Raw genomic sequence first — 25950 nt, 5'->3', positions numbered from 1 at the left:
ATCAAGAGCTACAGCATTCATTTCTGATTTAAAAAGTAACTTACCCTAGAACAGTTAAAGACTGATAGACTGAGGGCTTGAGGCTGATGTGGAGATCTAGATATGACTGTGATTCCTGGGGTCTGGCCAGAACCCTGACATCCTCTAGGAGACACTTACCCAGAATCCCTCCATGTAATATCACAAAGCCTGAGAGTCATTATGGCCTCTTCTAAGCCAGTTGCTAAGTCTCAAAGCATGGATGGGGCAGGCATTCCGACATGACTACCATCACCTTGGGACAATGTCCAGTTTAAGTGTACAGGCCTATACACCCCACCCCCCTTCTAAAACAGGTTCCAGCTTTCCATCTTTTCTTGGCTGGCAGTTATCTACAGAGTGGCTCTAATTTGGGCATCTCTTAACTGTCCCAGCTGCTAGATTAATTCTTTCTGGTGCACTGTAAATGACACCTTCAGTATCCTGAGGCTCTGGGCTCAAGTCAGATTCCCCAAAAGCTGGTGTACGACATCTCTAAAGGTCAGCACTTTTTCCCCTGCTTTAAAGATAACTACCTACCATATTCTAAAGCCTAGAAGACCCTGATCCTTTAGGAAAAAGAATACATAGAATTGAGGGGAAGCAGATTTTCTCATAGAACTCCAGGAATCTTCCATTTTATGCTTTCTTCCAAACAGGTTTTTGCCTAGGAGATGATTCCTAGGGAGGGAGAAGAAAGCTGTTGGTTCCACTTCTACATCCAAAGTGGGGATACCTAAAGAGGACCCTGGCTGTGGTGTACATGGTATGTCTGGAGAGGAAAGAAGGCCCCTCCCATCCTCTCCCCTCTCTGGCAGGCTGAGGTAAGGTGACTTCTACATCTCTTCTTTACCTGTGCGTGATCTGCAGACTTGTGGCCTCCTCCCAGGAGCTCTTATGAGGCATTATGAAATTCCTACCCAGAAACGTAACCTATCAACAACAGCTGAGTCCTCAGGTCAGTGTCTGGTGTTGGTGCACCACAATCTGCCCTGGTCTTCAGGCTGGTATCCTAATGGTACGTGACTGTTTCGTAGCAGCCCTGCTGATATCAGGCACTTGGCCAGGATGCCAGCTCTTGCCTAACCTAAGCTACTCAAGCTCAGCGCATTTCCTGAGAGGATGATACCCTCCCTCAGATCTGGGCCTTTGCACATGCTATACCTTTTACCTGGATAATGCTTCCTCATTCTTCAGGTCTCAGCTTAAACATCATTTTCTCCAGAAAGCCTTCACTGACTTGACAGGGGAACAAAGCATCCCGGCTATTGGGTTGGCCAAAAAGTTCCTTCGGTTTTTAAGTAAAAATAAGAGACACATTTTTCATTTTCACGAAGAACTTTATTGAACAACGTATTCACCGTTTTGTTCCACTAACTTCTGCCATTTTTCAGGCAACTTCATAATTCCAAAGAACTGTTGTTCCAGGTGCCTTTTACAGTATTCCAGGGAATTGAAATGTTTTTCCATTAAGAGAATTTTGTAAAGACAGAAATAAATGGAAATCCGAAGGTGCAATGTCTGGTGAATATGGCAGATGAATCAGAACTTCCCAGCCTAGCTGTAACAGTTTTTGCCTGGTCGTCAAAGAAACATGAGGTCTTGCGTTATCCTGATGGAAGACTATGCGTTTTCTGTTGACTAATTCCGGATGCTTTTCATCAAGTGCTGCTTTCAGTTGGTCTAATTGGGAACAGTACTTGTTGGAATTAATCAGTTGGTTTTCCGGAAGGAGCTCTTAATAGAGGACTCCCTTCCAACCCCACCATATACACAACATCACCTGCTTTGGATGAAGACCGGCCTCTGGTGTGGTCGGTAGTGGTTCATTTCACTTGCCCCACAATCTCTTCCGTGCCACATTATTGAACAGTATCCACTTTTCATTGTCCATCAAAATTTGTTTTAAAAACAGAACTTTTTCGTTAAGTATCAGTAGAGAATCGCATGCGGAAATATGGTCAAGAAGGTTTTTTTTGGTCAACTTAATGTGGAACCCAAAAATCAAAGTGATGAACATAACCAAGCTGCTGCAAATGATTTTCAACACATGATTTGGATATTTTGAGTATGCTATCTCCTGCGTGGTATAACATTGATTGTTCTCAATTAACGTCTCGATTTGATCTCTGTCAACTTCAACTGGTCTACCTGACAGTGGAGCATCGTCCATCGAGAAATCTCCAGCATGAAACTTCGCAAACCATTTTTGACACGTTTGATCAGTCACAGCACCTTCCCCATACACTGCATGAATCTTTTTTTTGCGTTTCAGTTGCGTTTTTACCTTTCTTGAAATAATAAAGCATAATATGCCGAAAATGTTGCTTTTTTTCTTCCATCTTCAATATTAAAATGGCTACACAAAAATTCACCAGTTTTGGTAAGATTTTTTTTAATTGCACGCTGATATAACAGCTGTCACAATAAAATCTAACAAAATTGTTTCGAATGAAGTTAAAGACAACTAAATGCTACTAGAGCCATTTTACGGACAAAACTGAACAAACTTTTTGGCCAACCCAATATATGCCCCTATAGTACCATATAACTTTGCTATCATAAATGCGTATAATATTAAAGTCTTTCTGGCTAGCATACAATCGATGTGAGGAAGACAGAGACTCCATATGTTTTTTCACTATTTTATACCTAGAGCCTGGCATGTAGTAAGTACTTAAATATATAGTTGATAGATAGTTATTAATTTAATAATTACTGATTGTACACCTCTTGTATTAGGCACCACAGTAGGCACCAGGGATACAGTGGTGAGCAAAACCAGACATCTCCTGCCCTAACAGAGTATGTATATTAATTACCTACCACATAAATAGACATAAAGTTACAACTGTGGTGTTATGAAGGAGAAGAACATGGTGCTATGATTCCTCATAGCAGTGACAACTGAGCTAAGGTAAGTAGGGAGAGTGGGAAGTTAATGAGGAGAAGAGAGGGAAGATAGACGAATACTCCCTACAATAGGTGTCACATATACCCAGGCTTGTGATGAGAGGATGGCATGTGATGAGAGGATGTTGCTAAGGGAAGTCAAATGAGGCTGGGAGAGGTTGACAGGGGCCAAACCAGATAGGACCTTGTGGTCTGTGTTGACGCTTTTTAGACTTTAATCCTAATTATAATGGTAAACCATTGAAGGGTTTTAAGCTAGGGTAGCAGTGAAGATGGGGAAAAGTGGATGAATTTGAATCATCTGAGATAAAACCAGCAGCTTTTTGTGATGGATGTGAAGGTGAAGGAGAGAGGTGTCAAGGAGGACATGCCTAATGGACAGATAGATGGTAGTACGGGAACAACAGCAAAGGACCTGACATCAGGGGTGAAAAATCACAAGTCTGTTTTTAGACATGTTGAGTTTGCAGTCCTGTTAAGGATGTACGTGCAGTTGTCTAAGATCTCTAGAGGTCTGCACCAGAAAACAAATTTATGAGTCATCTGTGAAAGGTTATAACTAAAGAAGGGAGGCATGAATGAGATTAGTTAGGGAGAAAATAGAAGTTGAAGAGAAAAGGTGACTCAGGATTAAAGTTTGAGTAGACCAATATCTAATGTACATGTACAGAGTCTGAGAAGGAACAGCCAGAGAAGTAGACAGAAAACGATTGAGAGTTCTGGGTGAGAGAAGCCAAGGGCAGAGTTCATCCAAAAAAGAGACAGCAGTCAATAGAGAAGAGAAAACTGGTTGTGTAAGATTCTCTGTAAGGTCAGAGAAGATGGGATCAAAGGCACAAGTGAAGGAATTGGCCTTGGACTTAAGGAGCGACAGTTGCTCTATTATAGTATGAGCAAAAGAGGACACTGGTAGATTTATGTCCTGGTAGTGAGAGTTGAGGGAGTTCTGTTTTCGCTTTGAACAGGTGAGAGTCTCTGCTGAAAGAGAGGACATAAAATAGGAGCCAGAGGTTTAAAAAGAGTAGAGAGTAGGAAAAAGAGTTGACCACAAAAACATAGAAAGATGGTGGGGCCATACTGAGGACCTGTCTGAAGTGGTGATCATGAATCAATCTGCCCTGTTATGTTCTTGCTGCTCTTGTACACAAGTACACACACACACACACACACACACACACACACACACACACACACACGGAGAAAACACATAGTTAAATGAACTAACAAATAAAGGACCAAACAAGCAGTAGACGTCAAAGTAACTTGAAAACTTGATGAATAGAAGCACAAAGATGAAGGGCAAAGTCCTCTGCTGCGGTGATAAGAACCCTATTCTTCTATTTGACTCAGAAATAGCCTCTGCAGCCCACTGCTAACCTTTAGTAGAGCTGGAGGCTGAAGCAGGCCGAGAGGATCGCTTACGGTGTCCATTTTCCACACTTTCAGAAGCCACAGCTGGCTCTTCAGTTCGGGAGTTTCTTCGGCTTGGAGTTTTGGACTTCTCAGTTATTTCTTTGGGCTCACTGCTGACAGAGAGAAGCACAAAGTCCAAGGAGGTGAGGGAATCAAGTCACACAAAAAATAAAGATAACAGTTTCATTCACAAGGCAGGAGATTAGGAACTACATAATCATTCTGGAGAGACAATGTTCCACTCTGGGACAATAAGCACAATTATGCTCTAATATTACTGACAATTTAAAAGTGAGTCCAGCTTGTTACATTAGTAAAAATAAAATATTTAAGTATAATGCTGGTGAGATTGTGGAAAAACAGGTAAAACACATTAAGAACTTGGAACAAAAATCATCAAACTTCCTCACCCATTTTCCTAAGATAAGAATATTTCCCTTCAAAAATTAATAGTACCTAAAAATCTAGGAAATTAACAACATACACTGGCATTTACTGTGAGCCTAGTAGAGTTAGATAATGGCATATTACAAGTCACATTATAGAATATACAGGAGAATATATTCACAATACACTGCTGGGTATACTACTGATTGCTCCTACCTCAATCCCCTTTTTTTAGCATGTGAAGATTAGAAAATGGTAATATCCAGTATTATTGAGGGTACAGGGACAAAAACTCCTAATGGAGTATAAATTGTGCAACCCAATGATTCTCAGTAGGGGGCAATTTTGCCTCCTAGGAACATTCAACAATGTCTGGAGACATTTTTGATTGTCATGACTGGGAGGATATGCTACTGGCACCTTTTGGGTAGAGGCCAGGGATGACACTAAACATCCTATATTGCATAAAACGGCACCCTGCCCCACACCCCACACCGAATTATCTCATCCAAACAGTCAATAACGCTGAGGCTGATACACGCTGGTGTAATCCTCTGGCTCAGCAATTCCATTTCTAGGTGCCTAAGGAAAAAAATCTTTTTACAGAGCTAATTACACACAAGGATGCCAAAGCATTTTATTCATATTAATGAAGATAGAAGAGCTAAATGCTTAACAGTGACAGTATAGTAGTTAACTAAACCATGGCATATCCAAATGGAGTCATGAAAAAAATCATGCTGTAGAAGGTTATTTAATGATAAAAACTGTTCATAATATATTATTGTGGGGAAAAAACAGCTACCAACATTATGAATAGTATACTCTCATTTTTATTATAATATATATATTGAGTATATATGTAACCACACATGAATGAATGGGTGTGAGATACATATATATGTGTATATCTATGTGTATATAATACTATATATCTAATACATAGTGTTAGATCTATAGATAAACACTGTAATATATATATATATAAAACACTGGAGTGTTTTAACTCTATTTCTATCTGTATATACTCTGTGAAGACGACTATAAGAACAACTAAAATATACACAGTGAATACTGCTGAGTTGTAGGAATATTGGCTAACTGGTAATTTTCTTCTTTGTAATTCTCTGATCTGAATTTCAAGTTGCCCTCGGTAAACTTTTACTGCTTTCATGGTTCAAAAAACTCATGTTAAAATCATTAAAAAAAAGAAAGAGTTGATTAAATTTACTTGACATGGAATGGAACAAAAGTAATGTAACAAAAACAAAACAAAAAAACTGGTCAAAGGGATGCCTCTTCTGGGAAGTCTTCCATGACCTCACTCCCCAAGTGGAGCTGTCTCTTTTGTCTTTTGGGTTCACAGTCTGTGTCTGGCATTCTAGAGCACCCATCAGGCTGTACAGCATGTTTTTAGTGTCTTGTGTCTTCTGATACATTGTAAGCTTCTTAACCATGGCCTGATTGTCAACTATCCCTGCCCCTCCATCGTTTACTCCTGACAGAGGACCCTTTGTTAGCGGCACTATGCCTGGGAATTTGGCCACACTGTTCATTACCCTAACTTTACATCTAACAACTGTCCCACACAAGCCAAGGCATGTCAAGGAGAGGTGAGACTGGAGCTGGGGTAGAACTGCAAGTCAGGGGGATTTACACATCCTTTTAGAGGTGGTAAGGATGGTTTTCTGGCTAGGAGCCCAGAAAATGGTCAAAGCCTCTGAGGAAGAAGATTCCTAATGGAGGTACCTCTTTCTCCTGGCAAAACAAAAGCCTCAGCAATACTGTCCTGGTGTTTATATGGTCAATGATCAGGTAACTTGGGGAACAAACACCAACAAGGTATTTTTGGTCTGCTTATCTCTTCTTTCTCTAGCCACATAGTTGGCGTATACTTTGAGATATGCAAATGAATTCAAACGTAAGCCCAATCCAAATAAAACTAGACAGGTAGTAGGAATAGCAATGAATTTGGAGTCAGAAGAACAGGGGTCGAGTCTTAACTATGCATTTATTGGCCACGATATTTAACTTTCTCTATGTTTCAGATTCTTGATCTATAAATCCCCATCTTGTCTGCTGTAATACATTAAGTGTGAGAGCTCTGGAGGCAGAAGGCCTGGGTTTGAATCTCAGCTTCACCATTTACTGAATCTGTGGCTTTGGGCAATTTAGTTAACCTCTCTGAGCTTTAGGTTCCTTATCTGTAAGACAGAATTTCCTTTCCTAATAGATACCGTGAAAATTAAATGAGATAATACATCTAGGGAGCTTTTAGCCCAACATATGGCATGGAACAGCATTCAAATAAATGTTGGCTATTATAACCTCACAGCGTTGATAATTAAATGAGAAAATGACTGTGAAGCGGTTTTACAACCTAAGTTGATATACAAGTATGATAAATTCTTTAAAATGTTATCTAGTACATTCCTACATTAAAAAAGGAATGACTTTTGTAATACGATAATACTACTCTCCATGGGGCTAATGAGCTTGAAGCCACAGTTGTATTTCATTTTGTTAGGTTATGTGGGGTAGCACAGTATAAAAGAAAAAGCATGGGTTCTGAGCTCAGACCCCATCTGCCATTCTTTCTCTTGAGGATCAAACAGCTAAACACTTAGAAGGTGTTGCAAGGACTATTACTAATGACAATGATGGCAACAGCTCCTGTATATTGAATGCTTACTATTTACTCACTATGCTGAGTGCTGAAAATGTTATGTCATCCAGTTTTCAAAACAACCACAAAAGGCAGAAACTTAGCCACCAAGTTTTGTTAAAAGAAATGTTACCTCTGAGGGGTTGGTACTCATGACAGCTCCCTACTTCAGCAGGAAAAAAACTGTTACAAAGAGTGAAGGAAAAGGACAAGGTGAGGAAAGGTTTAAAGGTTGAGAAAGATGATACCTTTCAAAGAGGTTTATGCCATATTCATGCTAAGTCTGCAGAAGTGATCATCTTACCTTTGTCCAGAGACTATGGCAGCATTTGCCTCGAGTTCTGTTAAAAATACAAAGGACAGAAATGAGATGTAGGAGCTTCTGGTGTATATGTCCACAGGGAGAAGCTAGACGTCTATGAGAATTCTGAATGCCTTGTTTAGGCTAACGGCTCTCCATGCGCAGCAGGATCCTCACCCTAACGTGGTATAGAGAAAGAGTTGGCATGGACACAACTCAGTTGTCTGGGGCATAAGATACTTACTCAGTCTATTTTTATTTCTACTCCATACTGTGAAGTAATCCTGTTTGGATCAACGTAACTAAATTACATTGCCTGGTTCATATTTCATCCAGCTATAACTATTTTAGTAAAATAATCCTCTTCCTCTCATGTAGAAGATAGTTTTCATTCTTAGAATATCTCTTCCCTCTTGACATATTTTTTTAAACAGTAATCTTCCAATATGTCTTAAATATCTATTAAGGATGCATTCTCCTCCAAAGGAATTCCTGAGTTTTAGAGAGCAGACTGCTTTACTCTGAGATATCACCTATACACCCCATTATGCTCCTCTCTTCCTCAACCTCTCAGCAATGCCCTATAAAAAAGGAAAATCTCTGTCATTTGTCTAGTAGGGTTTTGCTTAAATGAGCATCCTATGGGTTTACCAGGCACTTCTTTATTAGCACCAGCAGGAAAACATCTTCTTCCTCCATTATATGCCTTTAGGTAGTTCCATCTTTTCCAAAAGACCATCCCTGATGCATCAGATAGCAGTCATCTCTCCTGCCTCTGGTCTCCCACAGTCCTTTCCCTGTCCCCCGTTTCAGGGAATTCAACACCTGAAACTCAGTGTACATGTCTAACCTACCCTACTTACTACACAGTAACCTCCTTGAAGGCAGTGGAGTCAGAGTGCCTGGGTTATTTTGACCTCACTTCTTATTAGCCATGTGACCTTGGGCAAACGGCTTGACCTCTCTGTGCTCAATGTCTCATCTGAAAAATGGCGATAACCACTTTACCCACCTCAAAGTTAAAAAGATTAAATTAAATAACACATATAAAAAACTTAGTACAGCAGCACTTAGTAATAACTCAGTATTAGCTATTATTAGTATTGCTATGATGCTCATGTTGATGCAGGCTTCACGTAAAGAGGCTGTCCTACTCTGCCTTCAATGAAAGATGCTGGCAGAAGAGAATCCATGCTTCTCATTCGTTATTTAGCTCCCCATATCTAACTCATAAAACCTGGAACCCCCTCCACAAGAAATAGATACCAACTCACTGAGTCTCTGCTGCCTTGTTCGCTCTGCTGGAGCAAAGAAACTCAGGAAATGTGTGCTCAAAAATAAAAATGCCTCAAGTCAAAAGAGGTTTACTACAAAAAATTTTGGTTAGTTTGCTCTTTTGAAACAAAATTCAATGCTTTTGACAATTTTAACACTATCCCAGCTAATTCATATAAGTGGAGATCAAAGGGGTTTTGGTGAAGGCAATTATTGGCGTAGGCAGTTTTTTAAGGAGATTCATTTGAGCCAAACTTTTAAAAGGAACAAGATTCTTCAGCAAATTACTCTGAGAAGTATGATATGGTAAAGTCCATCTTCTGGAGAAAAGAGTTGGGGCAGGAGATGGAATTCCCTTCCCCTTTCTAGTTGCTCCTTTTCTCATCAAAAATGAGTTTTACTGGGCTTCCCTGGTGGCTCAGTGGTTGAGAATCTGCCTGCTAATGCAGGGGACACAGGTTCGAGCCCAGGTATGGGAGGATCCCACATGCCGCGGAGCAACTAGGCCCGTGAGCCACAACTACTGAGCCTGCGCGCCTGGAGCCTGTGCTCCGCAACAAGAGAGGCTGCGATAGAGAGAGGCCCGTGCACCGCGATGAAGAGTGGCCCCTGCTTGCCACAACTAGAGAAAGCCCTCGCACAGAAACGAAGACCCAACACAGCAAAAATAAATAAATAAACTCCTACGCCCAATATCTAAAAAAAAAAAAAAGAGTTTTACTATCTAATTCCTTCTCTGAAGAATTTGTTCCATTTCTACCCTTCTTAGGTATCATGTGGGTAGTTGGTAGCAAATGAATCTGTGTGGCTAAAATGTTTTTTGCTCATCCATTTTTTCAGAGGCCTGTGTTTACCCAAAGAATGTACAATAGAAAGTCCTATCCATCATATAGGACATGGCACCCTGAAGCAGGTTTTAAAATAATCACAACTTTTACCTTACTTTAAAAAAATATATTTTTAATTTAATTTTATTTATTTTTAATTTTTTTTGGTTGCCCCGTGCAGCTTGTGGGATTTTAGTTCCCCGATCAGGGACTGAACCTGGGCCCTCGGCACTGAGAGCACAGAGTCCTGACCACTGGACTGCCAGGGAATTCCCAACTTTTACCTTACTTTTACTGACTTCGATTCAAAATTAAACTTTTTTTTTTAAATTTTGTCCAGTGTGTGAACTGTATTGTCAGTGAGACTCTAACCTCCTTGTGTTTCGAAAGCAGTCATACTTCTTCTTTTGGGGGGGTATCCCCCAATAACCTACAATGACAAAGAGCCAAGTAAGACTAAACTGTAACAAATCTATAATCTTTATCTGCTTTGGTAGTCTAATCTTGACAGCTGTTATTGCCATCAAGATCCTCATGCATTCAGAGCTGACCCAGCATTTCACAGTAGTTATTTGTCAGATTACCATGGGCTCCACCTTCCAGAAACACCATCCCTAGTGCTATTTACAATATCTTGGTCATGGGAAGAAACTTAATGCCATCCAGACATGACTGAAATGACTCTGACTCCCTGGAGGAATGGCTACCTCACTGCAGCAGAAGTTTTCGGAACAAGCCTCCACTCCTGTCATGATAATGCAATTACTATCTTAATGCAGTAATGCCTCCCACCCCAGTGAGTTACCGTATGCCAATCAGTCAGCTGCCAGCTACAGGTGCCAGGGTCATGGAACAGGGCAAAATCTGCAATGGAAACCACCCACGGCTTGGTGGCAGACAATGGGCACTGAGATGTCTTTCTTGAGTTCCCTGGCTGACACGAGGAATGAGTCAGAGAGCTAGTTGATCAGGGGAAAAATAACTTCAAATAGTACTGCATAAGCTCTGCCACTCAACCGAAGTCTGCTGAAGCAAATAGATAAGATAGTTTCAGCCACTTCCTGGCACATTGAGGACAGCAGTGGTTCCTTCACATGTAACCTATTCCACTCAAGAAATTTTTCCAAGGTGGGCCTTACCTGGTCTGGGAACAGACCCCTGCAGTGCTGTGGCTGGAGTTTCCTTTGGGACTAAACTCTGTGAAGGGGCTAAGGCAAGAAAAAAAAAAAACAGGCCTTTAACATTCTTTTCTAAACAAAGCAAAAAGCATTGACTGAATCAAGGGCTAAGTAACTGCTGAAATACACATATTCTTAGAAAGCAGTACTTGAAGTTAACTTTGAAAGTACAGTACATTCCAAAACTTGCTTAAAAAATTAACTACCTTAACACTCAGTAACAAAGACTAATGCTAGGGGAGTCTGTTTTTCCTTTTTGTATGTGCAAAGATCAAGGAAGGATATGGCCATGAGGACAACAGCACTCGTAATTTTTGCTTCTTGGGGTCAAGTTGTGTCCAGTACTCTAAAAAACCCAAAAGCATACTTTAGTAGGCAACCCAAACCACTTTCAGAAGGACAATTATACCATTCAACCTTAGCACTTAAAAAATTGTCTCAACCCTCTAAAGACTACATTCCTTGAGACCTGAAATGAATCATATATTGTGTACTCTTCTATAGCACCTGGCAAGTGTGATGGGCATAAAGCATGTATTCAATTCATATTTAATGAATCAAATCAATTTGATATGTTATCTACTTATTTTATCTAACAATTACCAAGAACTTACTAGGGGCAAGGCTCTGTGCCAGGCACCCTTAGAGATCAAATTCCATTCTTCTTGCCCATCAGGAACTCAGTCTAGTATTAAAGATATACACAAGTGGTACTCTGGAGTGAACTGTGATGTTATATGAAGCAGATTCATAAAGTATAAAGTACTATGGGAGTCCAAAGCAAGGGAGATCAATTCTAGATTGAGAAATCTGAAGGTACACTAAAGGGAGAAACATCAGAATTAGGCTGTGAAGGACAGAGAGAACTCAGGCCCTTGAAGAGGAATGGAATAGAATACACAATGTACTCTAGAATGGGAACTTCTGGGATCATACTGTAAAGATTGAAGACATAGATATGCCACAGTCACTCAAGGTTATGTCCTCCCATCTTGACACTCAGTCTAACATCCTAGATAAACTCTACAACAATAAGTTTTACCCTTATGTGGAAATTGTGACTTTTGTAGATTTCTCTCCCTGCTTAGTCAATGATGCATTTGTGTTAAGAATTTATTTTGGATGCTTATCTAATAAAGCTTAAAACTGTACCTTAACTTTTATTTTTTACTCCAGAAGAGTTTATTTTGGATGCTTATCTAATAAAGCTTAAAACTGTACCTTAACTTTTATTTTTTACTCCAGTTTTGGTTTCTCACACTTTCAAGGTAAAAGCACAGAAGCCCCTTGAAAAAGAATGGAAATAATCTTAACTGAAATTGAGAAGTTTTTTTTCCAACTACTGGTTCATCTCCCTAACGCTCCTATATTTCTCTAGGATTACACAGGATCCAGATAAAAGTTATTTTCTAACAACTTCATCATTATTCTCTTGGTATCAGAGGGAAAGGTTCCCTGAAAGGAAGTAGAATGGAAACATTTAATAGTGGAGAATATATTTAAGTTACACCAGGTTTTAAAAAAATTCTTAGGGCTCACCTACATCAACAGAACTAGAACCAGGAATCTACAGCACCCAGCCCTATGAAATCTCTGTCTCCTCCAAGGGCAGCGAACTCCTTAAAGGCCTTTATCCCTCCCTGTATCTCTAGTTTTGAAGTGAATAGGCAGAGAGAAGGGGAATTAGCCTTTCCAGGGCTCTGTGTGAGGCAGTGTGCTGGCTTTTACGCTAAGGCCGCTCAATGAATCTTTGTATAAATTCTGGGAGGTAGGAATTACAATCTCCAGTTTACTGGTGAAGTACATGGCTTACAAGAGGTTAAGGGATTTATCCAACTGCAACTGGTACCAGTGGAGCTAGAATTTGAACTCTGATCCTACCAGAAGCTTGTGTTCTTTCTGCCCCTCCTCCTGCCCCTCGACACATTTTAGCTGCATAAACAGGCGCTATTGGCTGGCCTAGGATACAGCAAAGGTTCTTTGAGCTTTGGTAGTGTTTGACTGATTCCACTCTGGGGAAACAGAGCTTCTGTACCACTTAAGCCTCACAGAAGGAGGAACATTATGTATGTGTGGGCAGGGGGCGGGTGCGGGGAGAGATGCCAAGGGAAGGAGGGTCGATGTAAGGACATCTACGTTTCCATCATTAGCCCACTTTACCAGTACATAGGAAATAACCTGAACTAGAAATACATGAATGGAATGGTCTAATTTTCAAAGTGATTGCATCAAAAAGAAACTGGTAATAAGAACTCTTTACCTATTATTGAATGATTACTATATTCTAGCCCCGTGCTAAAAATGTTATATACATTATCTCATTGAATTCTTACAACTACTATTGTCCCCATTTTACAAAGGAGGAAACTAAAGTTTGGAGTAGTCAAGTAACTTGCCGAAGCCCAAACAGCTGGCAAAATGCTGGCACCAACCTAAGCCTATCTCTCAACCACTTTGCTCCTCCCATGTCTATTACCATGAAAGGTGGTTTTCTGGAAAGCTCTCCCCTGGAGTAGCCAGTCAGAAGGGAAGAGTCCCTGTGATAGAGTACAATGAGGAAGGGGCTATGAGAAACCTGCTCTGAACAGTTGAGAGCAAGTCTTTACCACAGTAAGGAGAACCTGCAAAAATTGCTGTTTACCCTTAAGGGACATGGTTAAACTGGAGGCTCACAGTATAGACTTTGAATGAATACTGAACTCTGAGCTTCAATCTTCTCACCCGCAGAATGGGGTTAGGGCTACCTGACATGGCTGGTATGAAGATGATGTAACACAGGTGAAAATGCTTCTTTGTAAAATGAAAAATTTTATGTAAATAAAAGGTATATGATTATTTCAGGAGCTGAGAAAGAACCATATTAATGAATGTAAACAACGTGGGATTTTAAAAGGGAAGTATATTTCCCAATGTACTTCAAATAAATGAAACTATCACTATTGCCATTTAGCCCATTCTTCTTCCTCCAAGTAGAAAAGGAGTCATGCTTTCTCTTGTGGGATAGGTCATCAAAAATTGACACGAGATGATGCCAGGCCCCAAGTACATACCTATGCTGGGTAGAAGCTCTGGATGAGATCCCACCTTCTCCTCCACTAGGCCACCTGCAAGTGGCTCAGATGCTATGCCAATATGATTGTTTTTTGTGGTCGGCGCCGCGGAGATGAGCTCAGAGGGTACCAGAGTGGTTACTATTGACCGTACATTGGTGGGGAGAGTACTGCCAGGTAAGCTGGGTCCTGCTGAGGCAGAGCCTGGGCCCACAGGGCTAGAGGTCATTTTTAGCAGAGTGGGTGCTGGGGGTGTTGGGGTTTTACTGTCCAGCTCTGTGGATAACTGCTCTGTTCCCATGAGCCCTGGAGCTGTGGTCTCTAGCCCTTGGCCTTCAGTTTCTCCATCTGCACCATATTGTTCTTCCCCTTTCTCAAGAGAGCCTGTAACTTTTTTACATGCCTTGGTCAGCAAAATCTGGCCGATTTTGTCCACTTTTCCTTTGCCCTTACTAGATGAGACTGGGCTTCGCCGGTTGACAGAGGAGCCTGGACTATTGGTCAAAAGGGGAGAAACCACTGTGGTTGACTGTGAAGAGGGCAGAGTGCTCTGATCTGCTGAGGTGCTCACCTGAGGACTAGTCTCCTCTGGATTCAGTTCTTTTACTTGCTGGACAGAGGGATGAGGAGGGACAACTGGAGAAGTTGTACAAGGTGGGGAAGGAAGCTGAACAGGGGTGGCTCGTGAGTTAAGGACCAAGGGTCGACCTGTCTGTATGTTTGCAGCAGGACTACTGGAGGGGGCATTAGGCAGTACAGGAGCAGAAGAAAATTTTATATTCTGAGGTATGTGTAAAGGGCCAACGACTGCAACAGAGGGAGGCATCAAGCCAGAGTTGGTTGTCAGTGGGGTTGCAGGAATTGTGCTTGGCTGTGATCCTTTCATAACCTGAATTATTGAGGATGAATTGATAAAGACAGGTGTAATGAACTGAGGCCGGGCATTTGACTGAGCGGCTGACTGTCCCTCAGAAACCATAACCTTGCTACCCACATTGGGCATTGTGACAACTGTTGACATTAATGCAGACTGCAGGTGAGTTGGCAGAGCTGCTGATGTGTTAGCTGAAGTTGTGATGGGATTGGAAGTTACAAAAACAGTTATCTGATTTGGGGGCAAAGGAGTGGAAATGGAGGAAGAGCTGACAGGTCTTGACATTACTTGAGGGATGTTTGGTGCAACATTAGAACTGACCTCACTCAATTCTGGATGCACAAGGGTTGAACACGGCTCGTTACTGTGAGGTAAATTTAGGGAATTAGAGGGTTCTTTAGAAGACGAATCCTGCAGTGAGGGAATGACAGATGCTTTTTTCAGGTCCTCTCCAGAAACTACTGGAGGTGTTACTTCCAGATCTGTAAGCCCAAGGGGTTTAATGGTCACATTAGGAGCTCCAGAGTTGTCAAGAAGTTGACTTAACGATGTTGGTGCTTCCCTCATAGCAGGAGACACCAAATTTTTGTTCTCTTCGATACTGGGAAGTTTGTTAGTATCCGAAGGTTGCATATCCTTTTTGGATTGATCTTCAGGGACCATTTTAACTTCTTGGGCAGGGACTGCTTTTAGCTCAACGTTTACCTGCTCCTTCCTACCCTGGGAATTCTGGCAATCGCTCTCCTGAGGCATAGTCAAGCTCTCCTTGTTATCCTCAAGAACACCCCCTATTGCAGCCACAGGCATAGTAGGATTCTGAGGATTCAGCCCGCTGTTGTTAGGGAAGCTCCCAGGTACAGGGGGATTGGCCAAAGGAGTAGGACTGACCAATACGTTTCTTGGCAACTCCACATTTTGCAACAAAGTTGCATTTGTTTGAGAGGCAAGAGTAAGTTTAGGGGCTTTTGAATTTTGTCTCCCTGGACTTGGGGTGGTTTTCCTACTTGACCCAGGACTAGACCTGCGACTGTTGCTTGGACTTGCCCGTTTTGTTGCTCCAGAATTAGACTGCTTTCCAGCATTCACCACCACAGAATCTAACTTGTGAGTCTGTGGGGCAGCAAAATTGGAAGGATTATTCATGGTAAGATTTGAAGGTGCTTGTCCGATGGCCTTCAAAGTTGTTGGATTTAGGCCCTGTTGATCAAAGCCTCTGTTTAAATTTGGCCTGGGAGGTAAAGGAATATTAATCTGTGGGGGGAAGAGTCCTGCTATGGAGGCATTGAGTCTTTCTGGTGATAGACTGATTTCTGAAGGTTCTGTGCTGGGAGGGCGGTTGTTGGGTGTCTGAGGATAATAGGGTCTGGGGCTGGCTCTGTTTGGTGTTTTAGGCCTAGATGTTTGGGTTGGGGCAGCCACATTTGGAAAGTGGTGGCCATGAGAGCTGGGCAGGGAATTTACAGGAGGCTGCTGGGGAGTTGCACCTTGAGTTGTTGAAAGGGCTGATGGTCCAGGTTTTGGCCCTGTCATCATTAACTGATTCTGGGAAACCACTAAATGTGAAGGCATGTTATTTGGGCCTCCTGAGACAGATGGTACTTCACTGCCACTTGCTTCAGGGAGTGAGGACATCTCTCCCAGTGGTGAGCTGGAAGGATTCTGGGAGTTCTCCTGGTATACCATTTTCCTTGAATTGCTTCCCAAAGCAGTATTCACAGGCATTGGCATTCTTTGCTTATCAGGTGATGGTGGCACGGAGGCAGGTCCTTGCAAACTGACCATGACAGGCACACTGCCACTCTGTTGCATGGGCATTCTCTGGGAGTCCGGATTCAGGGGGCCCCTTGGGGGATGGACGCTCTGGGAGACTGGAAGCCTAACTGATTTGGGGTCCTGCTGCATCATGAGCATCATCATCATTTGCTGCTGCTGCTGCTGGGACTGTGGCTGACTGGGGGGCGGTGGTGGCTGCGGCGGCGGCTGCTGCTGTGGTGGCTGGGGTGGGGGCGCCACATGTTGCATGAGCTGAGGAGGCATCTGCTGAAGTGGCCTCTGTTCAACTGGTTGAGAAGGATAACCTAAAACGAGCCCCCAAAATCAGGGAAGTTAGATTTTCATCAAGAAAAGCTTTGCTACCTTTAGAGTATAGCCAAGCAATACTCATCTAGGTTGCACAGACTGTGCACAAACAGCTCAGGCGTGCCCGTTCCCAGGGGGGTAGGGGCAGCCCCTCATTCTTTGACATAAGCAAAGAGGCACACTGCTTAAGGAAGCAAAAAGCAAAGCATCAAGAACCTGGAGCTCCTCAGTCTTCAGGGTTTGAATGAAGCATCACTGCACTAAGACTCTAATAGACACTGTGCTATGCACTGAAACTGGCCAAGTCTATACCAGCCAAACATTCAGATGACACGAGAAAAACTCCATCAACAGCAAACAGTTGACCGCCCAGCACTGGGGTCTCATGCAAGCATAGTAAATATTTCATTGTACTTGTGAATGAAGCATTTAAGAGTCACTTTTTTTCTGTTAGCACAGATTAATTTTTTTAAGACTTGGTTTTGTTGAAAACGCCAGCATTGAAGGTAGCCTTTTTATTCTTTCAACAGAAGTAAAATATAAAATTCTAGGATTCAATTCCTTAAGGAAGAGGGATTTAAAATTACTCCAATCCATTGGCTTCACACACCATGCTGCATCCTTCAGGCTCAATTCTTTGGGAAACCCAATGAATTAAACTGCCCCTCCGACGTAAATCAGTTCAATAAATAGTAGGAGCTAATAGAAGCTGATACACACATTGAAAATAAAATGAGGGCACTGAAGTTCTTTTTATGAATATTAATTTCTGTTTACTTGCTTACATGTAAAATTTTATTTGGAGAAATATTTTCTATGAATCCATAGTTGAAGAATAAGCAAGAAGCACAGCCCTCAGGAATAAAAAATAATTTCAGGAAAAGAATTCTGAGGGACAATGCCTTATAGATTTTTAGAAGGCAACATCTCAAATGATTCCTTCTTTTGTGAAGATTTTATTTGGCATTTTAGAACCAAAACCTTACACAATCAGCAGAAAAGATGAAAAGATTAACCAAGAATAAAGGTTGTTCAGTGGGAAAAAGCGGGCATATAACTGGGATACATACAATTTCACAAACTAGATTTATTTCACTGTTGCATGAAAAATACATTAGGAAAGTTTTATGAAGGTACAGGCATAAGGACAGCTGGCTCTGGCGGTCGGAAGAAGTGTTGGCTCAAGATTTTCACAGAGCAGCTATCAAATGCTGCTGGTCCACAGGGTCACACCCTGTGTTTAATAGCTAATCAATGTCTTTTAGCCAATGACAGACATGGCACCAATGAGTACAATGTGCAGAATCCAGTTTTGAAGTTTCTTTTTAATCCTTTTTTGTTTTAGGCCCAACTAACCTCTTTACATTTATAAAGCCAACAACATATGGCATTTCTATAGGTTTAGCTCAGGTTCCCATGTTAAGAACTGTAATTTCTGTAGAAGCCTTGATGTCAGGGCTATGATACAAATGCCTTTTTCTTTAAAATTAGGCCACCAGACAGCATAAATCCCAAAGAGAGCAGCACAGACAATACAGCAGCCTCTCTCGAAAGTAACAGTTAAGGGCATGGCTACTGTAAAGGTTCCAGAAGCTGGAGGCAGCAGTCCAAAGGGCATTAATGATAAGATAGATTGGGGTTGTTGTGACAGAATGGTGGAGAGGGAAAGCTAGGACACACACACGTGCATATAACATAATCAAAAACCAAGTTTATTAATCAAGGGATGAAAATTCATATGCCTTTAGGGGCCAGACCGGTAATGAAGAAGAGAAGTGGGCTGGTATAAGACAGTAGTAGTTCTGTGGACAGAGCCAAATTGCAGAGCTGATGCTCTATCTAAAGTCATTTAAATTCAGGTTTCTGTTTGGTTTAGGATGCTGCATGACAATTCAAACATCGTAGGCTAAATTCAGCCTACAGGCTTCCAGTTTGCAAACTGTAGAAAGGAAGCAATAATGTGTGTGAGAGCCCCTGGGATTTAATAGAAGAATGCAGATGTATCTGAGGGAAGAAGGCACCTTCCTGTTTATAATGCCTCTGGACCACCACCAAAGACTGGTGACCTCCCAGCCTCAACTGTGCTGCTGTAACTCACTGATGGCAAGTGTGGTGTGCCCAAACAATTTGTAATAAATAACACAAAGTACTGACATCATAATGAATTCACTTTTTTTTTTGGATTCACTTTTAGAATACATAAATTAAGGGTGGACTAAAGTTTATCCCTAAAATAACATCACTTACACTTACATGCCAAAAAAGGAGGTGGAGGAACTAGAAAGGAAGAAACAAAACATAATCCTTTGTATACACATGGAAGTGTGGCCTAAATGTGACAGGCTTGTGTGTCTTCAACTGTGTCACAGGGGAATAAAGTTACAAATCACTGCTCAGGCCAAGAGGAACCAGGTATAGAGACACTGTGGCAGCTGGCCTTGGTTCTATAATACCTAGGTTGGAATGAACGAATTTTAGGAGACTTTTTCCTTTTCAACATAATTTTCAACATTTAGAGGATGATATTATTTTATAATCAGAGAAGGATACAACACAGAGGGCTTCAACAATATTGGTCCTATTTATTATTAACCTGGGTAGGAAGTACATGAGTGTCTCTTTTATTACTCTTTACATATTTTTTATGTTTAAAGATTCATAATAAAAGTTCTATTTAAAAAATCTTATTTTAAACCCTGGTAGTTCTCTGCTTTGAGAAAGCCCCAGTAGGAAAGGCTGCAGGAAAGGCAGGCAAGCAGGATTAGAGTGAAAACATCTTTTCATTTAATCTTAATCCATTTTGATACCAACTAGAACCTTGATATTGACAAGAATAAAGAGGCACTTGACATTTTAGTCTGATTTTATGAAGACCTAAAATAATGAAGACTAATTTGAGCAAAATACACACACACACACACACACAAATACATACACAAACATGCCTTCAGAAGTTATGTTTGAAATTTTTTTACTTAATATCAAGGCACAGTTTCCAAATACTAGACACATTAAATCACCAAAGTAGCCTAGTTAGTACACAAAATAAAATACTATTGTTTCCTTGAAAAAAAGACTTATAATGCTGTAAATAAATGATGACAAGCATATAAACTTTAGTTAACATTTTATCACCTGGTGGTCGGTTTGAAAATTCTGGCAGTTTAGGGCCTGAGTTGTCCAAGTTAATTCCTTGTTCTCCAGGCAATGGCTGCTGATCAGCCTCCTCCAGACCAGCTGGGCGAGTATCCGGGGTGCTAAAAGATAAATTACACATTTGAGAGTAAGTTGTATAGTTTATACACAAAACTAAGCTCAACCCCTCCCCTGTTTCTGAAGAAATCTATTTGCATTATCATTCTTAGCATTATTTACATCTCTCTAGTCTGATAAAGTATTCAATATTTGGCATAAAAAATCTGCCAACTTCATTAAATGTTAAAATCCACTTAATTTAATAGCATGGCTATTTACTCAAAGTGTTTTCTACAAATTTCTGATATAATGATTTTCATATAATCATCCATCCCTTAGATGTTTTAAGGGATCATAGTTTGGGCTATCAATATTATAAAGTACTGTGCCTATGAAACCACATTATCTTTAGGGTAGCTACCAAATTCAACCAGGGAGTCCAGATTCTTTTTTTGTGAATACTGCAGTGGTGGCTCCAACAATTCATAACACCTTGCAAGAAGCTGTAGATTGGCTAATGAAAGTGGTATTCAGAGAACAAAGAAAGCTGGAGAATACCAGAACAAAGCTAATTAATTCTGTTGCAGAATGTGTATTTAACAGACATCCCCATTGGCTTTGGGATGCTTTCATTTTTACCTGGGTGAACCTTAGAATTTTTAGTGGTGAAGAAAAAAATGTTACCTACTAACACCCACATTCCCAAAGAACCAGAGTGCTCACAGCCCTCATTTTGTTTTTAATCTTACTCTTAGCTGTACTTTTCTTTTCTACCTTTGTTTCCCTTTGCCCTGATATTGGTCACCCACTTTTAGACAGTATTTTACCTTACTGTACTCTGTGTAGTTTCATAAGCCTTACCTTAAATCCATTTTAAAAGCCCTAGCACACGGGAATTTAGAACCTGAAGCAGGTCCTGAGCACATGCAGATGCCTATATCAATTTGTTCCTTAAATGACTTCTCTCTCACTTCAAATTACAGGCAAGGATTCTGCAGTATCCTTTACTTTCCAAGAACTGTATTGCTAAAAAAAATATCTCAGATACCTGGTCCAGTTACCTCATGTTATGGATGAAAAAACAAAGGCCCACAGCAGTGTTAGAAAACAGGTCCAAGGTTCCATAGTAAGCTAGTGGTAGAATTGGGAGCATGCACTCTTACTTTTAACTTACTGTCTCCCTTCCTAGGAGCCTTGATGCTGTATAAGGCCCTTTTCACAATCTGTAGCCCCAACAAGTAAGCAATCTCCCTAAGTGCTGGTGCAGACAGCAAAAATCCATACTAATGGCAACTGAAGAACCTTGCAATTTTACTCCTAGATTACTGGGAGGAATAAATATTGCCACAGAAATGTTATTCCCACACAGGTCAATAGTAGTAAAGAATTTAACTTAGAAAGAGCTATTGGAAAAATCAGATAACCAAACGGGTTATTAATTCTGAATTCAGGAAAAATATAGGTTGTTAATATACAATTACTGAATTTTGATTTATAAGATTCAAGAAAAAAGTGAATATAATATTAGAGTACAACCAAAGAAATATTGTGAGAAGGCTGAGAGAAAGGCAGTTGGTTTTATTTTGAACATTTCTGTTTCCTTAACTAAAATTCCCCTATTCTCTTCTATAGTTCTAGCAATTTATTTGAATTAACCTGTTTTATACTCCTCAGTCACTATTTTCTGGTAATAAATGTCTCTGAATTTCAGTTTTATAATTAAAGGCAGAAAATCTAGTTTAATCAATATTCCTTTTGGAAACATTTTATCAAGGCCAAAAATATAACTTAAATTAATGCTTAGCTTCAGGAAATGTAATATAAATTAATTGCCCTTCCTGCTGTAATCTTGCAAAAGAACTCACCTTTACCAAAAGGGTAACTGATTTAAAAGGTCCAATCATCTTAGCATGAGATTTTAAGCTGCTGCTGATGATAAAGAGCCTTTAAAGGAAAGGCACCTGTACAAAAAACCATTTCTATTTGAGAGACAGAAGGGAGTCTCCATAAATGGTTTTCATTTCCAAAACACATACAGCCTTTCTGGTTCCCCAACAGTCATTATAAACCTGACATGCTTTGTGGAGTTGCAGTGTGGCAGCACTGGCTACCTTTCAGGCTCTGAATGCCACAACCCTCTGGAGACTATAGACTTAAGAGACGTATCAGTTGACTGCAATGTATGAACCTTGTTTGGCTCCTTATTTGAACAAACTGTAAAAAAAATTAATTTGAGATAATCAGGGAAATGTGGACACTGTCTGGAAATGTGAGAATATGAAGGAAGTATTAATTTTTCCAGGTGTGCTCATGGTATTGTGTGGTCATAAAAGACACAAAACAAAGACAAAAACCTGTCCTTATCTTTCAGAGGTACATACTGAAATACTTAAAGTGAACTTGCTTTAAAATAACCAAGAGGATAATGGGGAGAGCATGGATGAAGGCAAGATGGATTATGAGTTGATAATTTGAAGCAGGGGTAATTTCATTATACTATTCTTATTTTATACATGTTTAAAATGTTCCATCAAAAAAAGTTGTTCACATAGAAATAAATGAATAAGATTTTAGGCAAAACTATCACAACCTACTTTAGATCCTGCTGACTATTTTTCTTCTTCCGAGGGGGTTTCTTCTTCTTCGGTTTATTTGCGTTGGTATTATTTTGCTTATTGTTTACCCCAAAATGGCCTGCAGAGATATCACTCTGCAATAAGTTGACCAACAATGGGCTTGTTAGCGTGACATCCTTATTGACCGGGAAGCCTGGATTCTGACCACAGGACATCTGATTTCCATTGGGTGCTCCACTGAAAGGTGCATTGAAAGGCATCCCATGGCCTGAGAAGTGGTTTCCCGAGGCACTGTTTCCCTGCATGGCCTGCACGTGGGGGGGGACCATGTTGCTCTGTTGCATGCTAACGTCAGGCATCATCTGAGACAAGCTGACATCGTTATTTGCTGTAGTAGCAGGATCGCCATGCGGCTGGGCCATATGTGGGCTGGGCCCTGGTGGCCTCAAGACCTGCCCCTGAATCCCCATAACCTGAGATGGACTGTTGTTCACGGGCCCTTGCTGGGGCAGCATCTGTCCTGACATCTGTCCTGTAAACTGCACCATGTTTCCTTGCATGTTTGGAGTTGGTCCCCTCATTATCTGTGCTGGTCCCGACATGACATTAGATTGGTTCTGAGTGTTAAACTGTTGCTTATTCCCCTGCATCTGATTGGTCATAATCTGCTCTATCATTGGGTTGACCAACAATGGGCTTGTTAGCGTGACATCCTTATTGACCGGGAAGCCTGGATTCTGACCACAGGACATCTGATTTCCATTGGGTGCTCCACTGAAAGGTGCATTGAAAGGCATCCCATGGCCTGAGAAGTGGTTTCCCGAGGCACTGTTTCCCTGCATGGCCTGCACGTGGGGGGGGACCATGTTGCTCTGTTGCATGCTAACGTCAGGCATCATCTGAGACAAGCTGACATCGTTATTTGCTGTAGTAGCAGGATCGCCATGCGGCTGGGCCATATGTGGGCTGGGCCCTGGTGGCCTCAAGACCTGCCCCTGAATCCCCATAACCTGAGATGGACTGTTGTTCACGGGCCCTTGCTGGGGCAGCATCTGTCCTGACATCTGTCCTGTAAACTGCACCATGTTTCCTTGCATGTTTGGAGTTGGTCCCCTCATTATCTGTGCTGGTCCCGACATGACATTAGATTGGTTCTGAGTGTTAAACTGTTGCTTATTCCCCTGCATCTGATTGGTCATAGTCTGCTCTATCATTGGGTTCTGCTGAAGCAAAACTTGCCCCTGAGGCCCCATCATCTGGTTATGTGGTGCCATCATTTGTGGGCCCTGCTGGGGAAGCATCTGCTTGGGTGGGGTCATCCTCTGGGGCGAGGGCCCAAGATTTTGGCTCTGAGGATTCACCATCATCTGACCCTGCGGCATAAGCTGGGCCCTTGAAAGGATCATAGGGTTCTGAGGGTTCAAGGTTCCTTGTTGCTGGACCATCTGGCCCTGGGAGGGCACGATCTGCTGGTGCATGCTCATCAGCTGAGATGTTGGGCCCTGCTGGGGCTGGCCTTGCATGTTGAATCCCCATAACCTGAGATGGACTGTTGTTCACGGGCCCTTGCTGGGGCAGCATCTGTCCTGACATCTGTCCCGTAAACTGCACCATGTTTCCTTGCATGTTTGGAGTTGGTCTCCTCGTTATCTGTGCTGGTCCCTGCATGACATTAGATTGGTTCTGAGTGTTAAACTGTTGCTTATTCCCCTGCATCTGATTGGTCATAGTCTGCTCTATCATTGGGTTCTGCTGAAGCAAAACTTGCCCCTGAGGCCCCATCATCTGGTTATGTGGTGCCATCATTTGTGGGCCCTGCTGGGGAAGCATCTGCCTGGGTGGGGTCATCCTGTGGGGCGAGGGCCCAAGATTTTGGCTCTGAGGATCTGCTGTCATCTGACCCTGCTGCATAATAAGCTGGGCCCTTGAAAGTATCATAGGGTTCTGAGGGTTCAAGGTACCTTGTTGCTGGGCCTTCTGGCCCTGGGAGGGCACAATCTGCTGGTGCGTGCTCATCAGCTGAATGGTGGGCCCTGCTGGGGCTGGCCTTGCATGTTGCCCAGGTTCACCTGAGGAACCCCAGAACTACCAGCCTGTTGGTTGTTCATGTTGCCATGAATTCCCATGAGGCTGGGCTGCATCATATTTGGTGGCCCGTGGGACACCTGCATCTGGTTTTGAGGAGGACCAGCTCCTTGACCACCTTTAAAAAAAAAAAAGGCACAGTTTCAGAAAGTAATACTATTATCTTGTTGGTATTAAGATTCTCAAATTACCTTAATTAGAAAAACACAACTCACCCATATCCACTGACCAACATAAACAAATGTGCTGTGCTTAACATACTTCTGTGAGTTTTCCATAGTATGGAAATGTGACTGTGGCATATATTCTCAGTGACCATACAATAGAGAAGGAGAAACCGTTTCTTTACTCCAATTTGGTAACTTAAAGATAAGATAACATTTTGAAGATCAATAAAGTTTATTTTCTCTTAGATTAAACAAAGAGAAAGGCAGCATCTCATTATTTAAAAATGATGTGCAGCTACCTTAAAATGAAGAAAATTTATGAAAAGCACGGTAGGCTAGTGAAATAAGCTCTGCTTTAGATGAGTCAGGAAACAAAAAATGTGATGTAGCCGCTTAAGAAAACCTCAGCAAAGTTGAGAAGACATTTAAAAATGCTCCTTGGAAAATTAATAATGACTCTCAAAGGTTATGCATGTGATATCTGGATTGATATCTGGATGTTACACTGTAAAGAAAAGAACAGCTAATACTTCTTAAAGACAGGTCTCCTCTGCCTCAATGTGGTAAAAATTATTTAATCTTGATCTGGAAGCTGAGCCTCTGGTGGAACTAAAAGACAATTCAGAAGTTGCAGACAGAGGACAGTCAACAAAGGATGTTAAAACTTCAGTGACCCTCCCCTGTGGCAGTCCCTGGTGGACCACATGGGACATGTTTTATTCTTCTAAATTATTTCTAATTCAGACAAAGAACACTGCCTGGCTTGCTGCAGTGTTTACTTATTGTTGGGTCTTTGGGACTTTCCTATAACTGCTTATATTATCTCTCCCTTTTTGCAGAATAACCTTCTAGCTTATTTTATCCCCCACCCCCTTTTTTTTTTTTTTCACCCCCTTTTTTTTCATTTTTAAATGGGGACTAAAAAGTGGTAGCCACAATGAAGTTAT

At 41.4% G+C, this 25950-nt stretch overlaps 1 protein-coding gene across 1 annotated transcript in view; it reads right to left on the bottom strand.

Annotated features, from left to right (window-relative positions):
- Nucleotides 1–25950, bottom strand: part of NCOA6 (nuclear receptor coactivator 6) — a 110586-nt gene that overhangs the window by 4724 nt on the left and 79912 nt on the right. Inside the window, exons 10-17 of the mRNA XM_055090467.1 lie at nucleotides 24799–24954; nucleotides 23762–24267; nucleotides 22770–23224; nucleotides 20116–20237; nucleotides 14028–16979; nucleotides 10939–11007; nucleotides 7701–7737; nucleotides 4309–4457 (exon numbers count right to left, since the gene is read on the bottom strand). Of these exons, the coding sequence (XP_054946442.1) occupies nucleotides 4309–4457; nucleotides 7701–7737; nucleotides 10939–11007; nucleotides 14028–16979; nucleotides 20116–20237; nucleotides 22770–23224; nucleotides 23762–24267; nucleotides 24799–24954 (4446 nt within the window). The remainder of the gene's footprint in view (nucleotides 1–4308; nucleotides 4458–7700; nucleotides 7738–10938; nucleotides 11008–14027; nucleotides 16980–20115; nucleotides 20238–22769; nucleotides 23225–23761; nucleotides 24268–24798; nucleotides 24955–25950) is intronic.

Source organism: Physeter macrocephalus, chromosome 14, assembly GCF_002837175.3.
Source record: "Physeter macrocephalus isolate SW-GA chromosome 14, ASM283717v5, whole genome shotgun sequence".
Classification (NCBI taxonomy): Eukaryota; Metazoa; Chordata; class Mammalia; order Artiodactyla; family Physeteridae; genus Physeter; species Physeter macrocephalus.
Note: the sequence above shows the minus strand (reverse complement) of the source record. Positions and strands in the feature narration are given on the sequence as shown.